General features: G+C 40.6%; 1 protein-coding gene across 2 annotated transcripts; it reads right to left on the minus strand.

The window, feature by feature from the left end:
- Window positions 1–26,771, minus strand: LOC143035962 (uncharacterized). Of its 2 annotated transcripts, none has more exons than XM_076203228.1 (21): window positions 26,380–26,771; window positions 25,586–25,715; window positions 25,294–25,444; window positions 24,382–24,627; window positions 23,665–23,787; window positions 22,908–23,157; window positions 21,284–21,399; window positions 20,458–20,595; window positions 19,864–20,022; window positions 19,526–19,618; window positions 17,909–18,049; window positions 16,552–16,984; window positions 15,329–15,498; window positions 14,044–14,172; window positions 12,990–13,667; window positions 8,928–9,045; window positions 8,073–8,131; window positions 7,054–7,191; window positions 6,562–6,775; window positions 5,236–5,374; window positions 1–3,864 (listed from the first exon to the last, which is right to left on the minus strand). In XM_076203228.1, the coding sequence occupies exons 1-21, from the start codon at window positions 26,441–26,443 to the stop codon at window positions 3,714–3,716; spliced, it is 3,840 nt and encodes a 1,279-aa protein (XP_076059343.1). In that variant the 5' UTR covers window positions 26,444–26,771; the 3' UTR covers window positions 1–3,713. The 2 variants fall into 2 exon arrangements, with proteins under 2 accessions (XP_076059343.1, XP_076059344.1); XM_076203229.1 differs by having other exon boundaries at window positions 2–3,864; window positions 6,562–6,760.
- Between the last annotated feature and the right edge of the window lie 25 nt (window positions 26,772–26,796).

The raw sequence follows: 26,796 nt of genomic DNA on the forward strand, positions 1-26,796 counted from the left end.
CTCCCTTCCCTCCTCAACAGACATTCCCCTCTTCCCCAAAGCCCCCTTCACCCCATCCATCCACCTCATCCTAGGACGTCCCCTCATGTTCACTCCCTCCACATCTGCCTTCCATACCTCTTTTACTAGTCTTTCTTCACTCATTCTTTCCATGTGTCCAAACCATCCTAATATTCTTTCATCAACCCTATCTCCCAAATCCTTTTTCACCCCTGTTCTCCTCCTCACCTCCTCATTTCTCACTCTATCCAGCCTAGTAACCCCCACCATACTTCTCAGACACCTCATCTCAAACACATTCAAACTCCTTCTCTCTTCTTCTCTTATGTTCCACGTTTCTGCCCCATACAGTGCTGTTGGCACAATCACTCCTTCATACAGTCTCCTCTTCGCATCCATTCCCAAATGTCTATTCCTCATTACACTCTTTAATCCACCAAGGCATTTACTCGCTTCTCTCAATCTACATTCTACCTCCACCTTCACTCCACCTTTTCCTGCTACACTTGCACCCAAGTATCTAAAACTATCCACTTCCTCCAGTCGCTCTCCCTTAATGTTCACTTCCAGTCTACTGCCACTTTCACCCCTTGTACATCTCATCACCTTACTTTTACCCACATTTATCTTTAGCTTTCTTCTATCACATACTCTCCCAAACTCTGCCACCAGCTTCCTCAATCCCTCCTCTGACCCTGCCACAAGCGCAGTGTCGTCCGCAAACAACAGCTGGCTCACCTCCCACTTTTCTCCATTTTCTTTAACCATCTCCAATCCCTGACCCACTACCCTAGCATTCACCTCTTGCACCACCCCATCCATGTATAAGTTGAACAGCCAGGGCGACATTTATTTAATGTTTGTTTAACCACTTCCATACGGTGATGCCTACGTAGGCGTCATGAGGAGCAAGTGGGTATGCAATGATGCCGACGTCGGCGTCTTGATTGTATTTATTGTAGTCATACCTGCGTGACCCTCATTCTCTCTAAACTGGCTTCATCATATTTTCTATGGTTATCAAAATTCATGGGTGAAAGAGAACGAGTGATTGAGCAGTGACTTTATTTTTTATAATGCGATTATTATGATGCAACATTGTACGTCTGGCAGCTAATGTTGCCAGACGTGCGATGTGCCCCGGAGTGAAGAGGTTAAGAGGGTAGAGTGCCGGAGGACTGGAGGAGTGCCTGTATAGTTCCGCTTTATAAAGGAAAGGGGGACAAATGTGAGTGTAGTAGTTACAGAGGGATCAGCTTGTTGAGTGTAGTTGGGAAGGCTTATGGGAGAGTCTTGATTGAGAGGATTAGGAGAGGAACAGAGGGAGTAATTGGTGAGGAACAGTTTGGTTTTAGGACAGGTAGGGGATGTGTAGATCAGATTTTTGTGATAAGACATATGTGAGAAAGGCCAAAAAACATCCTTATCTTTTGTAAGGATGTTTTTTGGGCTTTTATGGATCTGGAAAAGGCTTACGACAGGGTAGACAGGAAGGCACTGTGGGAGGTACTGCAGATATATGGGATAGGAGGAAAGCTGTTAAGAGCAGTCAAGAGTTTTTATGAGAGTAGTAGAGCTTGTGTTAGGATTAGAAATGGAGAGAGTGAATGGTTTGAGGTAATGGTGGGACTTCGTCAGGGGTGTTTCATGTCACCCTGGATGTTCAATCTTTACATTGATGGGGTGGTGTGAGAGGTGAATGCAAGGGTAGTGGGTCAGGGGTTGTAGAGAAGTGGGAGGTGAGCCAACTGTTGTTTGCTGACAACACTGCACTTGTAGCAGGATCTGAGGAGGGATTGAGGAAGTTAGTGACAGAGTTTGAGAAGGTGTGTGAAAGAAGGAAGCTGAAGATAAATGTGGGCAAAAGTAAGGTGATGAGATGTACAAGGGGAGAGAGTGACAGTAGGCTGGAAGTGAGCATTACAGGTGAGAAACTGGAGGAAGTGGATAGTTTCAGATACTTGGGTGCAAATGTGACAGGAAAGGGAGGAGTGGGGGTGGAGGTAGAATGTAGATTGAGAGAAGCAAGTAAATGCCTTGGTGGATTAAAAAGTGTAATGAGAAATAGACATCTGAGAATGGATGCTAAGAGGAGGTTATATGAAGGAGTGATTGTGCCAACAGCAATGTACAGGGCAGAAACATGGAACATGAGAGGAAGAGAGAAGGAGTTTGAATGTGTTTGAGATGAAATCTGAGAAGTATGATAGGGGTTACTAGGCTAGAGTGAGAAATGAGGTGAGGAGGAGAACAGGGGTGGAAAGGGAGCTGGGAGATAGGGTTGATGAAAGAGTATTAGGATGGTTTGGACACATGGAAAGAATGAGTGAAGAAAGATTAATAAAAGGAGTGAATATGAGGGGGCGTCCTAGGATGAGGTGGATGGATGGGGTGAAGGGGCTTTACAAAAGAGAGGAAGGATGGGAGAGGACCGAAGATAGGGGTGAATGGAGAAGGGTTGTGTATAGATGAGGCTGTGATGCATGAGGGGGATGGAGGGTGAGGAAGTATGTATGAGAAAAAATTTGACGCAGCCTGAAGGGATTTCTCCCCGTCTTCTCCTTTCCTGCATGAGGGGACGGAGAGGGGGTTCGCCGAATTTATGAAGTGGCCTTGCTGTGGATGTGCTGTGTGGCTGTGTCTTGCGACACTGCTTCTGACCCAGGGCAGTGGACAGGATGCCGGGATGACCTGTCATCCAGGAGGTGCCAAGATAGGAGGGTGGAGGGGAGTGGAATATATGGGAAATGAAATGGGTGGGAGTTATTTCTATGCCTTTTTCTTTTTGGCTACCTCCCGTGTAAGGGGGAAAAAGCTTTTGGTGTATGTATGTATCATCCAACCATGGTGACATTACGTAATCCTGGAGCCCCATCTTCCCCTCAAACCATACATTCTCTACATTTCCTAAGGTACTGACTACGTATTAGTATGCAGTGTACACCCTAACCCACTGGCTAAGTGGGTTAGGGCATTGTTACTTGCTGTGAAAGTCAAGGCGACGGCAGTTTGAACCCTGCCACTGGCAAATTTGAACCAAGGGCATTGTTCATTAAATTCCATACTACAATGTCTTCTGTATGGGGCACCATCCTAGCCTCCTGATAGGGGGAATTTGTGATGTTAAACATATCAATCTATATACAAAAAGGCTTCTTCCTTAGGGCAATAGTCAGCCATGCAGTCTCTATTCCATAAAGTATTGACTACATATCAGTATGCAGTGAATACCCCAGTATTGGGAGACCACTTTATATAGATTATGTTCATAAAACTTTCAACTACAAATTTGGTAAGTTGTCACCATGCACTACTATGAGCTTTATGCAATTTTCCTAAACTAGTTTAACATGTAAGTAGCAAAGCTTAAACATTAAGACAATATAAACTCTGGTATCAAAAGAAAACATTCAACATTTCATATACTAACATGACTAGAAATGTATAAATTTGGACAAATTGTTCGATGAAAGTAGGAGATGAATTGGTGGACGGAGTTGTAAGGTAAGCTGGGAAAAGGTGAGAGCAGAGATTTACCGAAAGGGAAATAATGATGGCGCACTCAGTGCAAGAAGTATGTACAAAAGTTTGCATGGGCCAGGATGGTTGATGGGATGGTAGATAATTCCAAACACACCTCTACAAGAACAGAAAGGCTGTCCCTGGATCCTGCTATGCTTAAGGACAGGAATCACTGCACATAAAAATGAGACCTATCTCTGAAGTTGACTCAAGACTTGTATTGCCCGTACTGATACAACTAATACTCCAATGGTTTTTCCATCTGCATCTTTAATAGCCAATTCTTCCTCCTCCATGTCTGTCTGCCTTGCTACCAGGTCGTGGAGATCAACGAAAGTGTATCTGGTGGAGAAAAAAAAAAAATAAAATAAAAATAAAATAAACAGGACAATTCAAAGGTATAGTGTGCATTGCAAAAGTATTTATGTTGAAACAAAGCCAAACCATCAGTGTAAGATATCAAATTAATCAATTTGCTCAAGACTGCACCTCCATATAATTTTGAAGGACTAACAGAAGGAAGATTATCTAATGTCTACCTTGAAGGACCACTATTTGCATGTACCTGTCCCTGCCTAGTTTAAAACTAGGAACAATACAAGTACAAGAATCCTATGAATTTACTAAAGTTCTTAAAAAAAAATTAAGGATAGTTTAATGTACATACATACATACATATACCAAGGCTTTTTCCCCCTCACAAGGGAGGTAGCCAAAAAGGGAAAGGCATAAAAACACTCCCACCCATTTCATCCCTACATACACTCCACACCCCTCCCACCCTCCCTCTCATCTGAGCACCTCCTGGATGACGGGTCATCCCTGCACCCTGCCCACCAGGTGGGAGTGGACTTTAGGCCTCTGTTTTTTGGCTACCTCCCTTGTAAGGGGGAAAAAGCCTTTGGTATATGTATGTATATAAATTGTTGCCTCAAGTTTTGCCCCACAATACTGGCAACAGGACTGCTTGGCCAGACAGTCTAGGTAACAACAACAACAACAACAGCTGGCAATGGTCCTCAGGCCTTCCCATAAATCTCTCTGGGAAGAAGCCTTGGATTGATGTCTACAGTGAATTAATATGGCACTATTTCTGTCACCAACTGAAAGAAGCACAAGGGGAGGGGAGTAGTTGTCAGCTGTTCTTGTATTTAAAGATGGAAGAAATAGAGATGAAGTTGGTAAGGAGAGATCTTGGGTGAGGGGCTGGACCTTCGAATGGAAATGAGGAAGTTGACAGGAGTTGAAGATGGACGTCAGGGGTATGGCTCTCTCTCTCTCTCTCTCATGTCCTTGCACGACTCTCTCTCTCTCTCTCATGTCCTTGCACGACTCCCTTGTGAAGGTACCTGGAGTATGTGGGGATGGAATGGGTGGGAGTGGATTTTATGCCTTTGTTTTTGGCTACCTCCCTTGTTAGGGGGAAAAAGTCGTTGGTATATGTACATATGTGCAAGAAACCCATGGCTCTTAGGTAACTGGCAACAGCCACTGAACTGGCCCAGAAGTCACTGAAGGAGGAAATGTTGTTTGGGTGAGGCTATAGTGGGGTGGTATAGGACATGTTTGGCATTTTTTGTGATGAGTACATCTGTGGCCAGGCCTACTCAGTTGTGGTATTCTTTTAGTGCTGGATGGTGGCCTGAATGCAGATATTGCTTTAATAGCAGATGTGCAATTGAAATGAACTTCAGAAAAAAAAAAAAAACTTACCCAATGTCCATACAATCATGCGAGTCCTGCAAATGTGGAGGTGGTTCTGAAGTGATTGTAAAGCGAATGACTGCCTGCTCTTGAGCCATTAACTTCTCTAAGGCTGCCCTTGTTCTTGAGCCTTCATACACTTTCAATTCTGCAAATTATTGGAAAGGTGGTATTGTAAACTTTAACCTTACAGAAACATCACTGTATTTCTAACTACCATATTTCAAAGATGATTAAATGAAGTGGCCTTGCTGTGGATGTGCTGTGTCTTGCTGCATTGCTTCTGATCCAGGGCAGTGGTTGAGATGCAGGGATGACCACTCATCCAGGAGGAGGCAACTTTGAAAGATCAGAGAGTTGATATGATTACAGTATTCAAGTAACTAAATGGGATAGATGCACTGACAGAAGAGACCTCTTGATTAACCTCTTCACTCCGGGGCACATCGCACGTCTTGCAGCATTAGCTGCCCGACGTGCGATGTTGCGTCATAATCGCATTATAACAAATAAAGTCAGTGCTCAATCGTTCGTTCTCTTTCACCCGTGTATTTTGATAACCATAGAAAATTGATGAAGCCAGTTTAGAGAGAATGGAAATTATGTAGGTACGACTACAATAAATATAATTAAGATGGCGACGTCGGCATCATTGAGTACCCACTTGCTCCTCATGCCGCCTACGTAGGCGTCACCGTATGGAAGTGGTTAAGGAGATATGCAGGTAACTTGTGATTAAGTTGAAGACCCATCATCTCCACTTTTGCTCATAGTTACTCTCCACTTTTTCCTCTTACATACCCTTTCAAACTCAAATACATACACATACCATTAGCTATTTCTCCCTTACAAGAGGGGTAACCAAAAAAGCAAAGGCATAAAATCCACTCCCACCCATTTCATCCCCACATACTCCACTCCCATTTACCACCACTCCCTCTCATCTTGGCTCCTCCTGGATGACAGGTCATCCCTGCATCTTGTCCACTGCCCTGGGTCAGAAGCAGTGTAGTAAGACACAGCACATCCATAGCAAGGCCACTTTATTTAATCAGCAACCTCTTTGTCCCCTCTTGCAGAAAAAGAGAAAGCTCTTCGGACTGCATAAAAATATTGACACATACTCCCTCACTCCCCATCCCCCACCCACTCCCTTCCATGTATCACAGTATCATCCATACACAACCATTCTCCATTCACCCCTATCTTCTGTCTTCTCCTTTCCTTCCTCAACAGACATTCCTCTTTTTCCCAATGCTCCTTGTACCCCATCCATCCATTTCATCCTTGGTCACACCTTCAAACTCAAATGGTGTCTAATAATAATCAGTTTACCTTGTCCAAAGTTAAAGAAGACCTTTTGACCTTTTTTGGGCTTAGGCAGAGACATTGGAGTCTCCAACTGTTGAGGAGGGAGCCCCAAGAATCCATGGTAGTCAACAAATACTAAGCTGACTGATCGGTCTTTGGTAACCTTGGCTCGTGGGTGAAAGCTCAAGCTACAAATTTCAACGTAGATTTTGTCTTTCTTGTTCTGGAAATTATAGATCTGTGTGATTTTAATTAAAAAACAAGTAGAAAATGGGACCATTTTTTATGGTTTGTGTGCTACATTCCCCCATAAGCTTTATTTCTTTACTGAAATTACTGGATACCACATTTCAGACTTCTGAATTATACTGAGAATAGTGTTTTACATTGTGTGATGAACTTGCAATGGTTTCATAGATTTTAACACATGAAGAGTGAGACCCCAATATATTTGTTAAATTTTCACCTTTTGACACTGAACATATCGGAAGACATGCGTATAACCATGAAACCTACCTTACTGCTCTTATGCACTTGAGCCACTACTCCTTCCGAATCACTTGTGATTGTCTGACTCGAAGGTGATGGGGAAGAAACACTACACTCGTTCTTTATCCTTCTCATTAGGCTCTTTTGACTTCTACTGTCTTGATCCTGTGGCCCAGTACGGATAGGTTAGAAATATTGCATATAATTACATATCAAAAGGCCTCCCCCCCTTATAAAGAGGGTGGCAGAGTCGATGCATATACTCATCCAAAAGGGAAAAAAGGAAATTATCTCAAGTTTATAAATCATAGGTGAAGTAGACTTTGGAGGTCTATTGTGGATTATTTGTTTTGTGACCTGAATGTGTTTCTGTTTTTGTATGGAATTTTGTTGCAGAGAGTTGGGGGGGGGGGTCGCTGATTAAATGAAGCGGCCTTGCTGTGGATGTGCTGTGTCTTGCTGCATTGCTTCTGACCCAGGGCAGTGGGCGAGATGCAGGGATGACCCATCATCCAGGAGAGAGAGAGAAAAAAAAGCTACCTCCCTTTAGAAGAGGAAAAAGCCACTGGTTGTACATGTGTGTGTTTTTTTCCCCCATTCACTGGGCAGAGTTATGATATGGTGTGAGAGATGGCAGGTTTCAAGGGTTCTTGTATAGAACCACATGCTCACCATCCTTGTGTACTGTTCTATAGGAAGGATATTACGGTGGTATTCTTAAAAAAATCTTTCTTAGTATAAATCTTATATAAATCTTTGGAAGGGAAAGATTTATATAAGGAAAGATTCTTACGGTGGTATTCTAAAAAAAGATCCTTCCTTATATAAATCTTTCCCTTCCAAGAAAGATTTTTTTTTAACAATACCATTGTTAGTTTCTGAGAACAGATGTTCTGTTGAGGCCATTTAAGTGCAATCAGACATTAATCCTCATGATTTATTCTGTAATGTCTGTATGATGATTCTGTGATGTCTGTATGATGCCTCTGTTTGACTGACTGACTGGGTACCACTCTATGTATGCAGTGAAACAATGATGCCCTTACCAAGCTAGAGGTTTCTTCACTAGTGTCCTCTGCTCCTGTAGCTTCGGTCTCCTTAATACCTTGAAGAAAACAAAGAGATAACAATCAACATATTATAAATGATCTATGCTATCCTCACCCCATAACAAATGAAAATACAAAGAAATAATAATAATGATGGTAATAATAATAATGATGGTAATAATAATAATAATAATAATAATAATGGTAATAATAATAATAATAATAATAATAATAATAACAACAACAACAATCTGGGTAAGAGGTGAATGTCTGTTGAGGAAGGACAGAAGGCAGGGGTGAATGGAGAATGGTTGTATATGGATGAAGTTGTGATGCATGAGGTGGAATGGATGGGGGCTGAGGTAGTATTTGTGAGAAAAATTTGATGCAGCCCGAAGGGATTTCTCCCCGTCTTCTTTTCTGCACGAAGGGACAGCAAAATATCATTCACACATATTCCCTCACCCCCCTCAATCCCCCACCCACTCCCTTCCATGCATTATGTTACTGGAAACCTGTGACTGGTTTATAGTATTAGGTAGGGAGCAGTTGGTACTTGTCAGCTCTCCTCATGTTAAAAGGCAGAGGAAACACATCTAAAGATAAAAAACCTTGGCGCAAATCCTGAGACCAACTGTCAGCTCCTTGGAGCTGTACCTTCAGACAGAGGTAAGGGTGCTGATGGGCTTTGAAGATGGACAGCAGGGAGACGATTCTCTCTGACATCTGTCAAGGAAGACCCACCATATACAGGTCCTTGTCATTCATTCTTCAGGTCAAAATGTTTAACCTTAATGTACTAGTGCAAGGAAAACTACACCATACATGACATCAAATGCAACATAACCTTACCTAGGACTGTAACAAGTTTCATATCTGTGTCTGAAGCATTAGATTCTTCAAACATGGTATCACTGTCGCTTTCTTCTTGTTCACTTTGTTCTTCCTCAGCAGCTGGCAGGTCAGGGGTCTGTGGAATTGTACAACTTAGAAGTGAGTAATAGAAGAATAAAATATGTACAATGCTCTAAAGAATACATTTAAAAATGTAAACAGATCCTAACATATACTTTTTCCAGTACACACCAAACATTCTTATGGGATCTTTGCAATACTTAAATCAATTAATCTATCAACCCATTAACTCAGATCTTTCTTGTAGGAGACCCATTGTACTAAGGTAATTATCAACAGCTACAGGATAGGCCCATAAGTCACTCAAGAAATATAATGTGTCTGGGTAAGGTTTGAGTGCTGCAGTATATGATGTGTTTGGTGTCTTCTGTGAAATGATTGCATTTAGGGCAGTTTGTTTCAGTGGCCAGGCCTAATCCAGGTCACTACTATTCTAGTACTGGACAACGACTAATGTAGTTGTACTAGTGTGGTTTTTGCTTCTTTTGAGAAAGATATTTCTGTGGAGCTAAAGGCTGAAGGGGTTTGATAGAGTAAGGAGTTTGGTTATTCTGGAAGCGCTTGCTTTATGATCTGAGTATGAAAGTGTTTTTGTGGTGCAAATGGTAGACTGTAGTAGATGTTTAAGAAGAGAGTTTTCAGTGTAGATTCTTAAGTTGTGTTCAGTTGGTTATGCTTATGTAATGTAATGAGATGGGTGGGTAAGAATGAGGGCTCTTGCATAGAACTATGTTTGCTTTTTTTTTTTTTCTTTTAGGAATGTCCCCTGTGGGGCTACAAGGAGAAGGATGCCTAGTCCCAATCCCCGTCCCTTTCTTCTCGCCTCTTATGATCCAAGTGGAATTACTTGGTGGCAGTATTCTTTTCCCCCACCACAGGGAAGAACTATGTACTTATCATTTTCATGTGATGCTCTTTGGACAGGATTTTGGTTTCTATATGAAGATGTTCTCTTGGGATGGTTTTGTTATTATTATCAATGTTTTATCATGTGCAATTTGTAGGGTGTAAATGTTTGTTATTCTAACTAGAAAATCATGCTTTGGAAGTGTAGCCAAGTGTGGTTCTCAAGAACTGTTTGTAGACTGTGGTTTGAGTTTACTTTGGATGATGAAAGCCCATGCTTGCTATTGACCTCAATATATTTATCTTCTTGTTGATTTTCACTGTCAGGTCTCTGATGTGTATTCACCTAATTGTGGGCTGAAGGACATGTATCAAAAGTGAAGCCCTGGATTTTTGGATTATTTTCCAGTGGAAAGGCTTGGCCATTCAATTTTACTATAGGACGTTTCTTTGATTCACGGTTGTCTGGAGTGAGCAATGTTACTGACAATTTCTGGGTAGAGATGATTACTGCATTGTGCCTGCAAAGGGTTACACTGCTGACAATGGACTCCCTCAAGGAGTAATATTCTCATCTACATCATTCAACCTTTCCACAAATAATATTCCCACACCAGATCCAGAGCACACCACCACAAACAGGTACTGACCGATACAAGAACAGTGCTATTCCATCCATTGTTCGCACAATAAACTCATTATAAAACTTAGACTAGGCATACCACTCGTATAATTACTGTATTGAATTATTATCAGCGTATCACTGTAAAACTTAGACTAGGCGTATTACTCATATAATTACTCTATTGTATTATTGTCAGTGTATCACTGCTATTTCAATAAACCTATTATTATCATTATTATTTACTATACCCACTGTTGGACCTTGTGACGGAAATATTTATGTTAAATGGAATATACTTACTGTCTGTCCCACTTCACACCCTATTCATAGACTGAAAGAGTATACTCCAGTGCCTAGCAAAAATCATTTATTCACCTTGTACCCTTTTTACTCATCTGAAGAATTTTATCTGTTTTTTTTTTTTATAGCAAAATTAAATCCTCTTTTTTTTCTACTGTATAGAGAAACATGATACGGAAGGCAGACCTCTGTCAGTCCCCCCACAGCTCTGGCATCTATGAAACTGGCACTCCACCCCCTGAGTATACTATCTATTCATAGACTGGAATCGCTGCTGGATATCCTTGACTATTCCAACACTATTATTACATACATACATATACCAAGGCTTTTTCCCCCTTACAAGGGAGGTAGCCAAAAAGGAAAAGGCATAAAATCATTCCCACCCATTCCATCACTGAATACACTCCACACCCCTCCACCCTCCCTCTTATCTTAGCACCTCCTGGATGACGGGTCATCCCTGCACCTTGTCCACTGCCCTGGGTCAGAAGCAGTGTCGCAAGACACAGCACATCCACAGCAAGGCCGCTTCATTAAATCAGCGACACCACCCTCTCCGTCCCCCCATGCATAAAAGGAGAAGACGGGGAGAAATCCCTTCAGGCTGCGTCAAATTTTGCTCACACATACTACCTCACCCCCCATCTCCCCGCCCATTCCATCTCACGCATCACAACATCATCCATATACAACCATTCTCTATTCACCCCTGTCTTCTGTCCTCTCCCGTCCTTCCTCAACAGACATTCCCCTCTTCCCCAAAGCCCCCTTCACCCCATCCATCCACCTCATCCTAGGACGTCCCTTCATGTTTACTCCCTCCACATCTGCCTTCCATACTTCTTTTACTAGTCTTTCTTCACTCATTCTTTCCATGTGTCCAAACCATCCTAATACTCTTTCATCAACCCTATCTCCCAACTCCCTTTCCACCCCTGTTCTCCTCCTCACCTCCTCATTTCTCACTCTATCTAACCTAGTAACCCCCATCATACTTCTCAGACACCTCATCTCAAACACATTCAAACTCCTTCTCTCTTCTTCTCTTATGTTCCATGTTTCTGCCCCATACAGTGCTGTTGGCACAATCACTCCTTCATACAGTCTCCTCTTAGCATCCATTCCCAAATGTCTATTCCTCATTACACTTTTTAATCCACCAAGGCATTTACTTGCTTCTCTCAATCTACATTCTACCTCCACCTTCACTCCACCTTTTCCTGCCACATTTGCACCCAAGTATCTAAAATTATCCACTTCCTCCAGTCACTCTCCCTTAATGCTCACTTCCAGTCTACTGCCACTTTCACCCCTTGTACATCTCATCACCTTACTTTTACCCACATTTATCTTCAGGTTTCTTCTATCACACACTCTCTCAAACTCTGTCACCAACTTCCTCAATCCCTCCTCCGATCCTGCCACAAGCGCAGTGTTGTCTGCAAACAACAGCTGGCTCACCTCCCACTTTTCTCCATTTTCTTTAACCATCTCCAATCCCTGACCCACTACCCTTGCATTTACCTCTTGCACTACCCCATCCATGTATAAGCTGAACAGCCAGGGCGACATAATGCATCCTTGACGAAGTCCCACCTTTACCTAGAACCACTCACTCTCTCCATTTCTAATCCTGACACAAGCTCTACTACACTCATAAAAACTCTTGACAACTCCTAGAAGCTTTCCTCCTATCTCATATATCCACAAAACCTCCCACAGTGCCTTTCTGTTTACCCTGTCTTAAGCCTTTTCCAGATCCATAAGCCCAAAAAACATCCTTCCCCTTTCCTATAGCTTTCTCACATATCTGTCTTACCACAAAAATCTGATCTACACAACCTCTACCCATCCTAAATCCCCACTGTTCCTCACCAATTACTCCCTGTTCCTCTCCTAATCCTCTCAATCAAGATCCTCCCATAAGCCTTCCCAACTACACTTAACAAGCTAATCCCTCTGAAACTACTACATTCACATTTGTCCCCTTTTTAACATTAAAAAAAAAAAAAATCACTGATATATACATATATATATACACACACTAAAGGTTTTTTCCATTTTAAAAGGGAGGTAGCCAAAGAACAAAGGCATAAAAACCACTCCCATCCATTCCATCCCCAACATAGTTCACTCCCATCCACCCACTTTCCTTCCTTCTAATAATTTGACGGGTCATCCCTGCATCTTGCCCACTGATATGAAAATTAATTTAGGTCTCATACCTTTGTTTTTTCAGTATGAAGATTGTCCTGTTTACTTGAAGTACTTGTTTCCTCCGAAGAGTTATAAGTGAAACTGCGAGGTGGTTTTGGGGGTGCTGCAGATGCAGGTCTTACTAGCTGAACTTTGGAACGGCCCGATGATTGTCGTTTTGGCACAGAAGATTTTACTCTCTTCTTACTCTCTCTGGTTGGAATTTCTTCTTCCTCATGAGTCTGGTGAACAGGACTGTCAGTTTCACTTTGAGACGTTGAGGAACTAGAAACTTTGAATGTTTTGGTGGATGAAGCTGATCCTACTCTTTGGGCTCTTCTGGTCTTACTTGTTTCCGGCATGGGGGAATGTTCTTCATTACTTTCCTTTCCTCCTTTCGCACTACCTTTTACCTTTCCTTTCGTCGGAGTACTGTCTTCAGCAACTTCTCTGTGTTTTGGTGATGTATGTGCTTGATCATCTCCCATACTTGATTCTCTATCCTCCTCTTTCTCATCAAGATCTGTTTTTACTTCACTCTCGTTATCCTCTTTACTTGATTCAGGCAGGTCTTGCGCAGAAAGATCATTACTGGATGAAACCCTGTTTTTGGGTGTTTTTTCCTTCCTAGTTGTCTTTGGTTTGACCTGGTGATGCTGTGCTTGTCTAGGATTGATGACACCTAGGGATTTCAGCATGTCAGTTGCCTGTAAAATAATAGATTTCCTTGTCAGAAAACTAGTGGTACAGTTCAAAGACTAGTTTCATCTTTTAAGTCATTCATGTTCGGATTTCCCCATCATTTAAATATACATACATACACCAAAGGTTTTTTTTCCCCTTTACAAGGGAAACTATCTGAAGTCATTAATTATAAATAAAATAAATAAATGCATGGGTATAGTTAAATAATAAACAAACATGTAAATGGTAAATAATAATAAATTTACAGATAAATAATAAATGAAAGTCAAGCAAATAATAAACAGACAAATAATAAAAAACAAACAATCAAATAATACAAAATAAAGTAACAAGTCAATAAGTATGGATACTAGTAAAGCAACGCCTGATTTTTCTTACCTGTTGGGGCACTACACCTTGTCCACGAGTTGCTTCCACTAACATTCCAACACTGCGCAAATAACGGTTAATCTCTTCCTCACATGGACGTTGCAGTCTGAACCAGAATGCGAGTGTGCCTATGGACTCCTAATGTACAGTACAAAACTTTTATAATATAAAGCCTCCAATGCTAATTAGAACTTATATGATAATATATTCAAAGATAAAAGATTATTATAAGTATCAAAAGGTATAATGTCAGTTTGAGATGAAATGTCTGAGAAGTATGGTAGGGGTTCCAAGGATGGATAGGGTGAGAAATGAGGAGGTGAGGAGGAGAGCGGGGGTGGAAAAGAAGTCAGGATATAGGGTTGATGAAAGAGTATTAAGATGGTTTGGACACATGGAAAGAATGAGTGAGGAAAGATTAGTAAAAGAGGTGTGGAAGGCAGAGGTAGAAGGTGTGAACATGTGGGGGTGACCAAAGATGAGATGGATGGATGGGGTAAAAGGGGCATTGGGAAAGCAGGGAATGTCTGTTGAGGAAGGACAGGAGAAGACAGAAGATAGGGATGAAAAGAGAATGGTTGTGTATGGATGATGTTGTGATGCATGAAAGAGTGGGTGGGGGATGGGGGGTGAGGGAGTACGTCTGAAAAAATAGTTTGATGCAGCCCAAAGGGATTTCACTCTATCTTCTCTTTTTCTGCATGAGGGGACAGAGAGGGACGGGTCACCGACTGAATGAAGTGGCCTTGCTGTGGATGTGCTGTGTCTTACAACGCTGCTTCTGACCCAGGACACTGGACGAGATGCAGGGATAACCCGTCATCCAGGAGGAGCCAAGAAAAGAGGGAGGGTGGGGGTGGGGTGCATGGGAGTGGAATTTGTGGAGATGGAATGGGTGGGAGTGAATTTTACGCCTTTATTTTTTGGCTATCTCCCTTATAATGGGATAAAAGCCTTTGGTATATGTATGTACCTATCTATATACCAAAAGGCTTCTTCCCCCATATAAGGTCTGTTACTAACCAAGAGGTGCTAAGATGGGAGGGAGGGTGGAGGGGTGTGGAGTGTTTTCGGGGATGAAATGGGTGGGAGTGTTTTTGTGCCTTGTCCTTTTTGGCTACCCCCCTGGTAAGGGGGAAAGGAGCCTTGGTATATGTATGTATGTATATACTAACCAAGAAAGAAAGAGAAAAAAAAAATGAAGGTTACTGATGTGCTAGCAGGGTTAAAAAATAGCCATCTGATAATATGTGGCAAGATTCAAAATCTAACGAAATTATGCATTTGTACCTACCTTCTCCTTGATACTGATAATGTCCACCTGGTCTTCAAGATCATGGGTCCTGGTCAAGTCAAGGGTACCATGCAAAGTATTGCGTGGATGTTGCAAGACCTCTCCAAGCACAAGGGATCCCACCCCAACCTTGACAGGGTGTCCAGATTCCAGCAAAATGTAAGCAGATACTGCAACAGAACAAGAGAGAATAGAATAACCCTGAATTTACTGGTCGCAAATGCAAAACCATATGTATACAAATACAGAGTAACTTCCCAACTAACACCACAGTCAGACAAAAGAAAGAGTTGAGTAAACGAAACTATATATTTTGATTGCTAACTGCAATCCTCTTCAGTTGGTACTACTGAAGAGGATTGCAATTAGCAATCGAAATATATAATTTTGCTTACTCAACTCTTTCTTTCATCCGACTGTGGTGTTACTTGTGATTTACAAATGTGTTTGTTACTACATTTCTCACCAGTGACAGAGTAACTTGTTTTTGGCAATTTACTTTGTTTCCTCTTTTGTAATTCTAAAATGAGCTCTGATGAGAGGGAGGAAGGGGTGGTGGATGGGAGTGGAATGGGTATTTGCCTTTTGACTTGGCTATCTCCCTTAGAAGGGGGAAAAAGCCAATGGTATATGGATAGATAGACATTATGAATTTCTCCCCATATGCCTTTGAGTTCTGTATTAGACACCCATGTATATACTGGTACCATAATGCAGTTAGACCCATCTTGATTAACCATTTGAGATTTACATGCCAATTACATGTTTATTCCGGTTCATGGAGGTGCTAAAATAAGAGGGAGGGAGGGGAGTGGAGTGTGATAGGGATGGGATGGGTGGGAGTGGTTTTTATGACTTTGTTTTTTGGCTACCTTCCTTATAAGAGGGAAAAAAGCCTTTGGTATATATATAAAATTGATATGGTTTAACGTCACAAACTCCTCCCTATCGGAAGGCTAGGACGGTTCCCCTTAAAGAGGACTTTGTAGTGCGGAATTTAATGAACCATGCCCTTGGTTGAACTTCACCGCTGGCAGGATTCGAACTGTCATCCCCTCGACCTTCGCCGCAAGTAACGACGCCCTAACCCGCTCGGCCAGCAAGCTTCCATGTATAAAATGGTTAAAAAATACTGTACTGGCTGACATATAAAGAGACTGTAGACACTGAGGTTGCAAGCATTTTGTCCACAAAGAATCAAACTATTGATATAACGTTCTTACCTGTAACGATGTCTTCTCTTAAAGACTCGAGGTTTTCGTGGTTCATTTGTATTTTGTATAAGGCCGAGTGGTTATATGATGCTTGTGTGCCTACCATGACGTTGGTGTGTTGCAACGGGTCTTCCAGTGCAAAGGGAACTGTCCATGATAGGAATGTTTTCAATTTCTCAAATTCGTCCGAGTGATACGTCACTTTGCTGATGTGAAACTCCAGAATGTTGTCATGCCTTCCGAGCTTAAGAGTTTGTGAGAGTTCTCCAGATGTATTCATACTTTCGATCTTCTCTCTCATGCTTTTATCAGTGACAGAAAGAAGCTGCTTCTCCAGCTTGTCTTGACGACTGTCTCGGCGCTGAATTGTCTCCTGGAGAGTTTTTATTGTCTCTTCTAGCTTCTTCTCTTTCTCGGCTGCCTCATTGTGTGTCTGTCTTAACTGCATAAGAAAAAAAAAAAAAAAAATGCAATGTTACTTCCCATCTATCTATATACCAAAGGCCTCCTCCATTTATAAGAGAGGTAGTCTGCCAAGGTATGCATCCACTCCCACTCTGCTCCCCTCCTACACCAATGTGGTGTCCATAAGGATTGACGAGTTAAACACCATATGAGGACGGAGCCTTTATTTGTACGACGCTTCACTTATTACAGCTTTTTCAAGCGTCGTACAAATAAAGGCTCCGTCCTCATAATGGTGTTTAACTTGTCAGTCTTGTCGGCAACTGCTACTTTCATGAAAATCCATAAGGATATGTGCATTGGTGGTGTCATCAGAAGCATGCTAATCTCGCATTCATTTAGTTTTGGGTTTGAATCCTGCACACTTCCGATTCCCAATGGTGACTGATACCCGCCCCAACAGTCCAAGTGCACGAAGCAAATGTGACAGGTTAGGCGACATGTCTCCTGGTACAGACTCCTCACCTTCTATCCATAGAACAAAGTAGAACACGCAGAAAAGGATAAATACAAAACATGTTCATAAATTTAACTTTCGAAAACAGTATTCTAAGTTCATTACTGGGAACAAATTTGTACCAGAAGTGGAAGGCATTCTAAATATATACAAGATTCAGATAATTATGAAACATTTTTTTTGGAGGGGGGTGGTAAAGTGTGAACAAGCTTTGGACTGTTGGGAACTAATGCAGGTGATTGCGAGATAAAGGTCGATTCATAATACACAGGGTTGTGAAGACAGTATGTAGAATGAGCTAACAGAATAAAGCATAGTGTATATATATTAAATATGGGTGGAACCAAACCATATCTGGATAGGTAAACAATGGACAACGATGGACATAAAAATAATATAATCTAAACATTTATTCAACTTCAAAATCACTTGATTAAGACTAACCTCTGCTTCCAGACCCTTATATGTCTGATTGTGTTTTGAAAGAAGGATTGAAGTCTCTTTCAGTTCCAGGGATTTCTCTCGGTACACCATCTGGAGATCTGCATAGCGGGATTTGAGTTTTATAATCTCATCTTGAAGCTCCTGGTCAAAAAGAGAAATTCTCTTGAGTGTGTCTGTTTTTGTGAGTTGTCTTTCTCCTCCTTTATGCACAGATACAGTTATTCAAATTGGAATCTATAGACCCCTCTTCCCTGAGGATGTCATCATCTTCCCACCATTTCTAGTTGTAACAGAAATGTTACAACTAGAATGGGAAGCTCACTGGCTGAGCAGGTTAGGTCGTCGTTACTTGCGGCGAAGGTCGAGGTGAGGGCGGTTCGAATCCTGCCACCAGCGAAGTTGAACCAAGGGCATGGTTCATTAAATTCCACGCTACAAAGTCCTCTGTGAGGGGCACCGTCCTAGCCTCCCGATAGGGGGGGGGGGAGTGTGTGACGTTAAACCATATCATCATCAACAGAAATGTCTTTTCCTGGCAAGTTCATACAAATGTACAGTCACAGGTGAAAGTTTGGACCCACACTACAGTTCTTATGTCAACAAGATTTTTTTTCTGCCCTTATGGACCAGAGCCACACATTATTTTATCTGTGGTAGAGGAAATCTCTATTCATAAAAAAATAATGATACTTTATCATACTGCGACTGTCACTCCGTTATGCCGTCCCCCCACTCGTTACTATCCTGTACCATTTCTCTGAATATTCATTTTCTCATTTCTCCAAGCCCTAAGGTGGGGGACAAGAATACTGCCACCAAGTCTTTCCACTTGAGTCCTAAAAGGTGACGAGAACAGGACAGGGATAGGAATAGACATCCTTCTCCCTGTAGCCCCAAAGGGAACATTCCTAAAATAAGTAAAAAGTAAAGGCAAATAGGTGATATATTTTCCTATGTAGTACTTAGTTTACAGTTTGGTAATTTTTTTGAATTGGTATAAAAAATAAATAAATCAATAAATTGGACAAAAATTTGAATTTGTAACATGAAAAACTCTGTGTGGCTCATGGCTGCACCAATGGCCTTTTTCCATAGTAAAGATGGTGACATAATCAAAGTATGCTCTGACTCCAAGTGGGAGAAAATTATAGAAAGAAAGTCCCCAGTCCCCTCATTCCAGACTGTATAACACATACATATACCATTTTTTTTTTCTTACAACGGAGGTAGCCATAGTCAAAAGGCATAAATCCACTCCCATTCACCACCCCTCCCTCCCTCTTTTCTTGGCTCCTCCTGGATGATGGGTCACTTATGTAGTAAATATCCCATACAGGGTAGGAGCAGTTAAGGAGAGAGAAGGGCAGCAGAAACGAGAAAATAAAATAAAAAATAAAATAAGAATAAATAAAATAAAATAAAATAAAATAGAATAAATAAATATAATACAATAAATAAAAATTCTCTGTACGTGAAACTTTGTCTTCAAACATACAGAATGTTGCACAGATCTAGTCTGTAGGGGAATGATCAAAATCACTACAGTATTAACTACTTATAACCATGCAGCCAGTACCCCAGTATATGAACTGCAGATACTTAATTCTAATGTCTTACTTTCTCTGATAATGTTGGTCTATATGTTCCTCTTCTCTTTTCCTTAAGGATTTCCATTGCTTCTTGTAGATCTGCCATATCAAATGAACTGGCCTGCAACCACACAAAATGATGAATACCTAATTCAACTTTCTTTCAGAAGCATACATTTACACCCCAGTTCAACAGTTCTTGCTGATAATCTCTGATAGGATAGCCAGTTACATACAGAGTAACAATTAAGTTCAATTGTTCAAACAGGAATTTGATCAACTTAACCTACTTTGTAAGAACATTATTTCCTATCCAGCTTGTTTAGTTTTATCCTGGCTCAAACATGGATAGAAATATTCAAATACCTTGGTAAATATCTCCAGTTTTTGGTTCGCACTCTCTAACTCTTCCTGAAGACCTAGACATTTGGTCTGAAACTCCTTAATTTCAATTTCCTGCTTGGCCAACTCCTCCTTGTCTGCACCTAGCCTCTCCAGTAGAGCTCCTCTTTCTTCCAAATCCGTCTGTTAATAACAAGATGCAAATCAAAGCTCCATCATACAAGTATTAAATTAACCAATAAACTCGTTAATAGATTAAGAGATTATGCACCTTATCTTAGGAAGAGGTCACCAGTAACTGATACATATATGCAGTTACAAGTAACATGTGCTGCAATTAATTAGTCATTGCCAGGAATACATACATATACCAAAGGCTTTTTTCCCCCTTATAAGGGAGGTAGCCAAAAAAACAAAGGCATAAAAAACCACTCCCACCCATTCCATCCCTATCATACTCCACTCCCCTTCACCCTCTTCCCTCCCTCTTATCTTGGCACCTCCTGGATGATGGGTCATCCCTGTATCTCTCCCACGGCCCTGGGTCAGAAGCAGTGTTGCCAGGAATAAAGAAGGAAAAAAGAGGAGGAAGAGGAAGAATTATCAAGAGCCACTCACCTGCAGTGCAGCCTCAAGTTGCTTAACTTGTTTGGTAAGTTGTTCCACTTGGTTTGTGCGTCCTTCCTGATGCTGCTCGGAGGCTAAACTCAGAGAAGTCAGCTTTTCATTTTCCTTCTGCAGTTGTTCTACTTCTCTCTATAAAGACCAAAATTCCAAAATTCAAATTGTCTTACAATTTTTTTTATGCATCAAATAATACAATGATACACATACATATATTAAGGGCTTTTTCCCCCTTACAAGGGAGGTAGCCAAAAAACAAAGGCATAAAATCCACTCCCACCCATTTCATCCCCACATACTCCACTCCCATTCACCCCTCTCCTTCCCTTTTATCTTGGCTCCTCCTGGATGACGGGTCATTCCTGCATCTCACCCACTGCCCTAGGTCAGAAGCAAAGTAGCAAGACACAGCACACCCACAGTAAGGCTGCTTCATTTAATCAGTGACCCCCCCTTCTCTGTCCCTTTATGCAGAAAAAGAAAAGATGGGAAAAATTCCTTTGTGCTGCGTCAAAATATAAAAAATGATCAAATAAGTAAAAAATATGAAAAAATGAAGAGATGAGAGTACTTGAGATTTCCCAACAGCACTACATTTGTACATACATACATATACCAAGGCTTTTTCCCCCTTACAAGGGAGGTAGCCAAAAAAGGAAAAGGCATAAAATCATTCCCACCCATTCCATCCCTGGACACACTCCACACCCCTCCACCCTCCCTCTTATCTTAGCACCTCCTCGAAGTACTACATTTGTATTCCTGCCAAAACTCTCTACACACTCATTTAGATCAATCCAACAAGTTAGAATTTCATTACCTTTAAGACTTGATAACTTTCCTTCTCCTCCCGCAGTTGCAGCTTCAAGCTCCGAGCTTCCTGCTGCAGTTCCCTCAGTTCCTGCTCAGCTGTGTGTAGTTTTTTAGTTGCATTGTCTGCAAGTATATTTGACGGAAAAGTTAGTTGTAGCTAGTCTGCAAGTATATTTCACAGAAAAGTTAGTTGCACCTAGTCTGCAAGTATATTTCACAGAAAAGTTAGTTGCAGCTAGTCTGCAAGTATATTTCACAGAAAAGTTAGTTGTAGCTAGTCTGCAAGTATATTTCACAGAAAAGTTAGTTGCAGCTAGTCTGCAAGTATATTTCACAGAAAAGTTAGTTGCAGCTAGTCAGCAAGTATATTTCACAGAAAAGTTACTTGCAACTAGTCAGCAAGTATATTTCACAGAAAAGTTAGTTGCGGCTAGTCTGCAAGTATATTTCACAGAAAAGTTAGTTGCAGCTAGTCAGCAAGTACATTTCACAGAAAAGTTAGTTGCAGCTAGTCTGCAAGTATATTTCACAGAAAAGTTACTTGCAGCTAGTCTGCAAGTATATTTCACAGAAAAGTTATTTGCAGCTAGTCAGCAAGTATATTTCACAGAAAAGTTAGTTGCAGCTAGTCTGCAAGTATATTTCACAGAAAAGTTAGTTGCACCTAGTCTGCAAGTATATTTCACAGAAAAGTTAGTTGTAGCTAGTCTGCAAGTATATATTCACAGAAAAGTTAGTTGCAGCTAGTTGCCTTGTCTGCAAGTTTATTTCACAGAAAAGTTAGTTGCAGCAAGTTGCATTGTCTGCAAGTATATTTCACAGACAAGTTAGTTGCAGCAAGTTGCATTGTCTGCAAGTATATTTCACAGAAAAGTTAGTAGCGGCTAGTCACATTGCACTGTGGATAGCCTTCACCTCAGTGGGCAACGAACCTTACTCTACTCAAGATACATTATGCAATAATACTTACCTAGATGCATATTTGAAATCATATTAGACTTATTAACCATGTAGTGAGCGCTGAAACTATCAGTTGTTTTAAAAAATGGTTAGACAACTTTATGGATGGGGATGACAGGTGGTGATGGATATGGAGCTGCCTAGTGTAGGCCTTATGGTCTCTTGCAGTCTCCTTCATTCTTATGTTCTTATAATAACTTACCTTGAGTTTCACTTGCTGGAAACCTATAACCCTACAGTAGCTGGCAACAGTCCTCAGACCCTCTGATGACAGAATTTGATCACAAGAAGGAGACGTTTCTCAGACATCCATCTTGCAGGAACACCAGTTGCAGGTTCCCATCTATCCAGCGAGCTAGTAATTCTTGTGTTCAACTATACCTCTGGGCTAATGTTTAATCTCATCAGTGATGTGATATGGTTTAATGTCACAAACTCCTCCCATTATAAGGCTAGGATGGTGCCCCTTACAGGTGAGTTGGTAGTGTGGAATTTAATGAACTATGCCCTTGGTTCAATTTCACTGGTGGCAGGATTCGGACCGCCATCCCCTTGACCTTTGTCGCAAGTAACAATGCCCTAACCTGCTCAGCCAGTGAGCTTCCAGTCTCATTAGTGCTGTCACTTTATCACAATAATTATCGGCAGAGAAACACTTAAATACGCCTTACCTATATCATTCTCATAAGTATCTCTTTTGATCTTGTATGATGCTACTTGTTCCTCCGCAGTTGTAAGGTGTTGTTGTAAGGCAGTCACTTGTGATGTTAATGTGCGAACTTCTCGCTGTGCTCTCACTAATGCGACCGAGTCCCTCTCTTCTCGCACATCTCGTTCTCTGACATTTCCCTGGAGATGAGTTAGCTCCTCCTCTAAATTTGCAACCTTCTGCTGCCATTCATAGGTTGTCTCTTCAGATCTCTGCAGGAACCAGAAAAAGTAGTTGTCTCCATGTAGTCTTCACTATAAATGATGTCGTGTCGCATCTCATTGTGTGTGTGTGTGTGTATATATGTGTGTATATATGTGTGTATATATGTGTGTAGATGTGTATGTATGTATCATACTAACATGTAACAAAAATAAATAAATAAAAATATTTTTTTTCCTTAAAGGGAGAGCAACTCTTCATAAGCTTTGCTTCTCGCTCTCCCTTTTCAACTACTAATTTTGTAAACATTTTGTATATATGTATGTCTAAATTGTATTTTATATTGTTGAATAAACCTTAACTAACTAACTAACTAACTAACTTCTTAGCTACCACAGCTAGAATAAAAGTATGATATAGAAAATCTATATACCAAGGGGTTCTTCCCCTTATAAGGGATGTTAAATATAGGATATACACAAGCCATTAACAAACATTTGCAGAACCACTTACTGCAAGTACATATGATATATAAGACAACACAAAAAAGTATTTACTGTCTGAATTTCAGCAAGTTGCTCCTGAAGTTCATCTCTGTCTGATTCTAAGCTGAGAATCCTTTCACGTGCCTCCTCTAAAACTTTTCGCACTCTTTCAGGCAGCATCTCCTGTGATGGGTTCTGTAAACAAAATAAAATGTTAAATAGTCTCAACTCAGTGCACCACACAATTATGAAGAAGTTAAAGAAAATAGAGTATACACTAGATGACCCATTAAAAGACAAATTTTTCTTGGGAATAGTCTGTTATCCAGAAGTAGAAAAATTTAGTTACTAACCCCTTTGGTGCATAGTGAACTGTATCTAGTACATTTAAGGATTTCAACCAATCAATCTGTTGCCTCATATCTCTTACAGGATACCCATAGCTCCCAGGTAACCAGCAACAGGTACCAGATTGGCCCTTAAGTTGTTCAAGGAAGAAATATTATGTTGTTCTCTGGATATGGCTAGGGTAGGGCAGTGTAGGATGAGGTGTTTGGAGTTCCTTGTGTGATGGTTGTATCTGGGGCAGTTTGTCTCTGTGTTGGTGACATGATTGTAGGCATGTTAATGTGGTTCTTGCTTTTCTTGTGAGGGATTTTTCTGTACGGATAATGTCTAGAAGGGTTTGATGGAATAGGGAGTTTGGTGGTAGGTCTTGATGTCAGTTAAGAATTAAAAAAAAAGTCTTAGATTAAGAACCACATTTTCCAAGTTATCAGACATGACTACCTCGTATTTTTTCAAAGTTTCTGGTGTCTCTAGAACTGAGTCCTCTTGGTCTTCTTGCGGAGGCTTGGGGGGTGTTGAATGAGGGCGTGGGGGGAGATGGTTTCTCCGTCTGGAGGGAGGGGTGGACACTGATAACTTCCTTCCTTGTTTCAAACCACTATCCACCCTAGGACCAACATGACGAAAGAGCAATGGCTTGTTCCTTTGAGCTTCCGTTAACTGAATATTGGCAAGTTTCACCTTTTTCTGTTAAGTATAAAGTAAACATTAGCTAATCACATCTAGTTTAAGTTAACAAACCATGTATGTAAATCCTTTGAACTTTTTTACTGAAAGAGTCTTTGATTATAGAAACTCAAGTGGTAGTCTTGTAAGATGGTCAGTGAAGCTAATCACATCTAGTTTAAATTAACAAACCATGTAAGTAAATCCTTTGAATTTTCTTACTGAAAGAGTCTTTGATTATAGATACTCAAGTATTAGTCTTGTAAGATGGTCAGTGAATCTGCCCATTTTCAAAATGCATCAATCCCTCTACCTCTTCCATATGATGACACCTACGTAAGCATCTTGAGGCACAATTGTGTACATAGGGATGCCAGTGTTGGTGTCCTGACTATATTTATTTTGCAGTTGTAGCTGAGTGGCCCCCAAATTCTGTGATATTCACATTTTCTGTATTTATTGTTACTCAGGTTGAAAGAGCAATTAAATCAGAGGTGACTTTATATTTTATAATGCAAGTATTGTGATGCATCTGATGTTGTGCATGTGAATTTGATTCATATTGAAGAGGATAAGAGATGCAGTCCTGAGGAGCTGACACATGATTTCTGGACTTGGCCTAAGATCTCTGTCAACTTTAAAATTTGAGAAGCACATTCATGTTTTGATACACTCGTTCACTCTAACCTCAAGCTGTTCATTCCTAATGGTCATCTGTTGTATTAGAGACTTCTGGCTTTCAATGGTTTCCCGAGCTTCGTGTTTGCCCAAATCATATCCTTTCTTGGGCGTTTCCCTTTCTCTGTCTGAAATAACTCTTTTAACCTTTGTTTGCAATCTGCAATAAATTAGTTTTGTCAGCCTGTACAATACTGTGTACACATGATCTACACATGCAATATACATAAGTACAAAAGTACAAGTCCAATAAAGCTGCATACTGTAGATGCATATTTTCTACAATACAAGAATAACATACTTCTTTATCTTGTCCTCTTGTTTAATGGAAAATTTCTTTAGTGTGAAGAAATCATCTTGCAGTCCAACATACTTCTCTCGTAATTCTTCTGGTTCCATCCGACTGAGCCAGTACATTTGTTCAGGAGCAACTACAGAAAAAGAAACATCTATAAGTTACCTACGCAAAGCCAAAGACTATATGATGAGGATGAGAGGTGACCTCAACATTGTTAAGCTAGCATACATCTAACTTTACATTTGTTACCTGTGACAATATTGACCCAATACAGTATGGCCACAAGGCTATAGTTATCAAAAAACATGACATTTTTTTTAGGTTTCAAGTTAATTTTCTGGCACAAACTGCCACAGTGGTAGCAATATTGTTCACTAAAGTTTCTGCCGACATTAACCAATCAAATAGTTTACTAAAAGAAAAAGCTTACTGCCCAATAAAGACTGGAAGATAATATACTACCTAAGACTGCCTGTCTACAATCATCATACTGTGAAAATAGCAGCATCTAATAAAATCATCTGACAGAAGTGAAAACAAGTTATAGATATTATATCCAATAAAAGGTTTTGTTAGATATAATCTCAGATCTTCAATGGGCTAACTAAGTAAGAGTATCTTTAGAAATAAATTGTACCACTGTAAGTGTTTGAAAAGCCATAAAATAGTTATTATACCCTGTGATCATAAGTTTTTAACATTCAACCAAACTACTTCTGAGGCTAACCATCACTATCTGTCTAGGTAATACGACTTACCTACGCCCCCAACAAAATATGTGTTACTTCTGTACTTACTATGCACTGGATGTACTGCACGACCATCTCTGACAGGAATAATATCCTCGTCACTAGTTGCCATGGTTATACGCGAGCCCTTTCACATTGACAAGGAGCTCAATTACACAGACTTTCAAATGGGTAAGTTATTTCTACCGACATTGACCATTGTCATAAACTGCTTAATTAAGAATTAAGATGAGTTGAGTCTATCATATCCAGACACCAATTAAAAGTCAATTTATTCTCGAACATTGAATTCCATCACCTACATTCAATTAAACTTTGAACTGGGCAGATGATGTATTATAAAATCATACGAGTAAAGCTTACAGTAAAACAATCCATACACTTGTACGAGATGCACCTGTAACCTTTGTCATCTCATCTTCGTGTTTGTTTGGGGTCGTTTCCATGGTAAACAAAGCTTGGTTA

Source organism: Oratosquilla oratoria, chromosome 19 (assembly GCF_046742065.1).
Source record: "Oratosquilla oratoria isolate Oo_2021 chromosome 19, ASM4674206v1, whole genome shotgun sequence".
Taxonomy (NCBI): Eukaryota; Metazoa; Arthropoda; class Malacostraca; order Stomatopoda; family Squillidae; genus Oratosquilla; species Oratosquilla oratoria.

Excerpts from the sequence above, each read along its gene's own strand:
- LOC143035962 (XM_076203228.1), bottom strand. The coding sequence starts at position 26,443 with ATGGCAACTAGTGACGAGGATATTATTCCTGTCAGAGATGGTCGTGCA. Across the intron at positions 23,158-23,664 it reads AACTTGCTGAAATTCAGACA|AGATCTGAAGAGACAACCTA; the intron begins GTAAATACTTTT and ends TGGTTCCTGCAG. Across the intron at positions 18,050-19,525 it reads GACCAACATTATCAGAGAAA|GAGCTTCAAGATGAGATTAT; the intron begins GTAAGACATTAG and ends CTTTTTGACCAG.